This window comes from Spinacia oleracea, chromosome 1, assembly GCF_020520425.1.
Source record: "Spinacia oleracea cultivar Varoflay chromosome 1, BTI_SOV_V1, whole genome shotgun sequence".
NCBI lineage: Eukaryota > Viridiplantae > Streptophyta > Magnoliopsida > Caryophyllales > Amaranthaceae > Spinacia > Spinacia oleracea.
Window position 1 is genome coordinate 8,213,298 of NC_079487.1, and position 3,814 is coordinate 8,217,111.

Consider the following 3,814-nt stretch of genomic DNA (forward strand, 5'->3'; position numbering starts at 1 on the left):
GAATGGGAAGTGAAATTTGTGAAGGGAAGTAAGTGAAATTGATGAGGAGTAGTGGTAGCAAGTGAGAGAAGAGGGAGCAATGGAGAGGAGAGTCGAGCAAATGAAGGGAAATAAGGGGAGGAGCTCGCGATTTTTGAAATAAAAACATCAGAAACAGCTCCGCCAGGCTGTGCGATCGAACAGATTAAGTCGTTCGGTCGCACAGACCTGTGCGATCGAACAGAAAGAGTCATTCGGTCGCACAGACTTTATGCGATCAAATATCTGAAACTGTGCGATCGTTGACCAAAAACTGGCCATTCTGTCTCAAAAACCTAGTTTGTGCGATCGAACGACGGAGCATGTTCGGTCGCACAAAACATATTTTTGCAAATGTTTTACAAGCTTCCCCTTCAGATCGAAAATTAAAGTAATTAATAGAAATTAATGCACAAAATCTAACAAAAACTAAAACTAGGAGTTAGACAACCGGGTTGCCTCCCGGGTAGCGCTCGTTTAACGCTATTAGCTTGACGAATCCCCCTAAAGCTCATGGGGGGACAAGAATGAGACCAATACACGGGTTGCCTCCCGGTAGCGCTCGTTTAACGTCATTAGCTTGACGGACCCCCCCCCCCCCCAAAAAAAAGGTCAAGGGGGGTCAAAGACAACCAACCTTGGGTCAACACTAGTCAACATGCATTTCTTTGTCCCTTTGGGCACAAATATCTTACCGACATCACCATTCAAGAGGCGGAAACCAAATAACCCACCAACATGCCCCTCCTCGGGACTCGGTGGACTCTTAGCGGACTTCTTGACTTTCTTAGCCGATCCATGAAACACTTTGGAGGGTTTAGCTCCATTATCATCATCAACATGCATTTCAAATATCTCGGGGATTGTTACAACATCTTCAAGCTCATCCCCAAGCGCCTTTGGGACTCCATGGACATTCTTGTCATCAAGAGAGGACCTAGCAAGCTCATTAGCACACTTAGAAACATGAAAATTATTACAAGAATTAGCACAAGAGTGGTCGTTCTCAACATAAGCAAGAGTGTCAATTTTCATGCAACTTTTCATTTTAGAGCACCCGCTTGAAACTAGCCTTGGCGTCTCCCGCTTTCAAAGTGATTAGTCCTTCTTGCACATCGATAAGAGCACCTGCGGTGGCCAAAAATGGCCTCCCCAAGATAATGGGGGTATGGGCATCCTCATCAATGTCCAAGACGACGAAATCCACAAGGAAAGTAAGCTCTCCAACCACTAGGGGAACATCCTCAACCTTGCCAATGGGATACTTGACCGAACGGTCGGCAAGTTGCAAGGTGATGTTGGTTGGGACAAGATCTCCAACGTCAAGCTTGGCAAACACCGAATAAGGTAGTATACTAATGCTAGCACCCAAATCACAGAAGGCATATATTGCTTATTTCAAGCTCCTTAATAGCACAAGGGATAGAGAAACTTCCCGGGTCTTTGAGTTTGGGTGGTGTTTTGTTAAGAATGATAGCACTACAATTCTCGGTGAGGTTCACCGTCTCCTTTACGTCAAGATCTCGCTTCCCACTCAAGATTTCCTTGAGAAATCTCGTATAAGAAGGCATTTGTTTCAAAGAATCCGTAAAGGGGATAGTGACATACAATTGTCGAAGAATCACAAGAAATTTTGCGAATTGCACATCCCATTTGTGTCTATGGGGATAGGGGGGAAAAGGAGTTGGGAGAGGAGGAAGAGGAGTCTCCTTCGACTTATCACCATCACTCATGTCGTCGACACGAGACTTCTCTTCCGCATCATCACGGTCCGAGGACTCATTTCCCATAGAACTCTCACCCCTAGAGCTAGGAGCTTCAACATGCGTTGCACTATCATCTAAGGTCTTCCCACTCCTTGTCACAATGGCATACAATTTCTTAGGAGGTTGACCTTGGGGCGGGAGACTTATATGCACTTGTTGCTCTTTGATAGTGCTAGCTAGTTGAGCAAGTTGGGTCTCAATCATCTTCAAGTGAGTGTTGGATTGTTTGAATCCATCCTCATACTCGACATTCTTCTTGGCTTGCGCCCCCACAAACGACTCCATGAGAGCCTCAAGATTAGACTTGAGAGGCGGAAGTGGTGGAGGTGCAACGCCATAACCACTAAGGTTTTCTAGATATTGGTTGCCAAAGGTACTCGGTCCATTGAATCCGGGAGGTGGCAATTGAGATGCACCATAAGGAACTCCCGAGTTCAAAGGAAAACCCCCACTTGAGGCACCCCTAAATTGCCCATAAGAGTAGTTATAACCCCCTCCACCTTGATGGTTGGGATTAAAACCCCCTTGGTTGTATTGGCCTTGATTTCCAAAACCTTGAGCTTGACCATAGGGCGCTTGGCTTTGATAGCCTTGTGCTCTATAGCCACCTCGATTTTGGCTATCATACCCACTTCCTTGGCCATAGCCTTGGTGGGGACCATACATGGAGGGCCTGTAGGGGAATAGAGTTAAACATAATAACATGTGCGGAACAATCCCCAAAGCCAGGAAACATGTATAAAGCACAGATTAAGCAAACTTACATTTGAAGCGTGTTTTCCACAATAATCTGTCAACGAACACGAACAAAGAACTCCACTTGTCGTTCCTCTACTTGGTTCACCGACACGATCAGATCCGTCTTGATTATCGTAGCTTAGACAATTGATCAAGATACTTTGCTTTTGGGAAGAACTCACTTTGGAGGCACAGAGAGAATTAGGGTTCTCTGTGTCTCTAGGGTTTGAGTGTATGAATTGTGTATGTGTTGGAAACTAGGTTGTAAGGTTATATCATTAACCTTACTAACCGACCAAGCAAGAAGCAAGGCCGGCTAGCAAGCCGTGCGAGCCAAGAAACGGACACACGCCCGCGCCCAGCGACACACTGCAGGCCGAAGCCCACAGAACGCGCGCCGAGCAGCTGGGCCGTGGGCCTTGCTCGCTCGTCGTGCTGTGCGCTACTGCTTGTTGTTGCGTGCTCGCGCCCAATGGGCTTGCCTCGCTTGCCTTGGCTCGCGAGCTTGCTGGCTCGTTGGGCCTTGCACGCTTACGTGCTTGGCTCGACGGGCCGGCAACTCCAATGCCCTTCGTATTCGCGATTTAATATATTTTCGATATATTATTTATCGTTTCGTATACGACGAATCACCGTCGTACGATACGATTTATTCGTGTCGCCCAGCTTAAGAATATTCGCGATACGATATACGATTCCGACAAAGGTCGTATCGTATAATACGTTTCCAACTAATTCCCGAAAACCTATTAAATGAATTTCCGATTCATTTAATCCGGTGATCTGTTACGTGTCATTGGTGTGACCTTGTAGGTTCAGTCAAGAGTAAGTTGTGAGTTCAATATCCATTAGAACTCACTGATCGGAAGCATTGCTCCAGCTAGCTGTTCCGATCACTTGATCTCACTGAATTAATTGTTCGCAATTAATCTGAACCTTGGTATTAGACTTAATGCACCTTGGGTGAAGGACATATTTCCTTCAATCTCCCACTTGTCATTCAGACAAGTGTGCATCCACATTCCTTTGTCACTTAGTGTTACTTACTGAACATAAGGTAAGATACAAGCCATCCTTATTAGGTCCAGAATTGTTTCTCGGATTACAGAGTTCAACCGTCAAACTTTTGCAGAAGGTTAAGCCTAACCATTCTGAGCACGACCATGCATTTTACAGTATCTAACTCTCCGAGAGGCCTTCTTACACAACAACATCATATCCTATCAAAGATAGAAGGACAATCCATTCTTGCAATCTATGAACACTCACTTTGATTCATAGTACGCCCAATA

General features: G+C 45.6%; 1 protein-coding gene across 1 annotated transcript; it reads right to left on the reverse strand.

Annotated features, from left to right (window-relative positions):
• Nucleotides 1–630: 630 nt before the first annotated feature.
• Nucleotides 631–1,988, reverse strand: LOC130462690 (uncharacterized). Its single transcript, XM_056831478.1, has 3 exons — nt 1,502–1,988; nt 1,076–1,410; nt 631–975 (listed from the first exon to the last, which is right to left on the reverse strand). The coding sequence occupies exons 1-3, from the start codon at nt 1,986–1,988 to the stop codon at nt 631–633; spliced, it is 1,167 nt and encodes a 388-aa protein (XP_056687456.1).
• Between the last annotated feature and the right edge of the window lie 1,826 nt (nt 1,989–3,814).

Bases quoted from the DNA above. Each gene is read 5' to 3' on its own strand.
- LOC130462690 (XM_056831478.1), bottom strand. From the start codon at position 1,988: ATGATTGAGACCCAACTTGCTCAACTAGCTAGCACTATCAAAGAGCAA. The intron at 1,411-1,501 runs GTAGTGCTATCA...GCTTGAAATAAG, and splicing joins GGTGAACCTCACCGAGAATT to CAATATATGCCTTCTGTGAT. The intron at 976-1,075 runs GTGCTCTAAAAT...CATGTTTCTAAG, and splicing joins CCAAGGCTAGTTTCAAGCGG to TGTGCTAATGAGCTTGCTAG.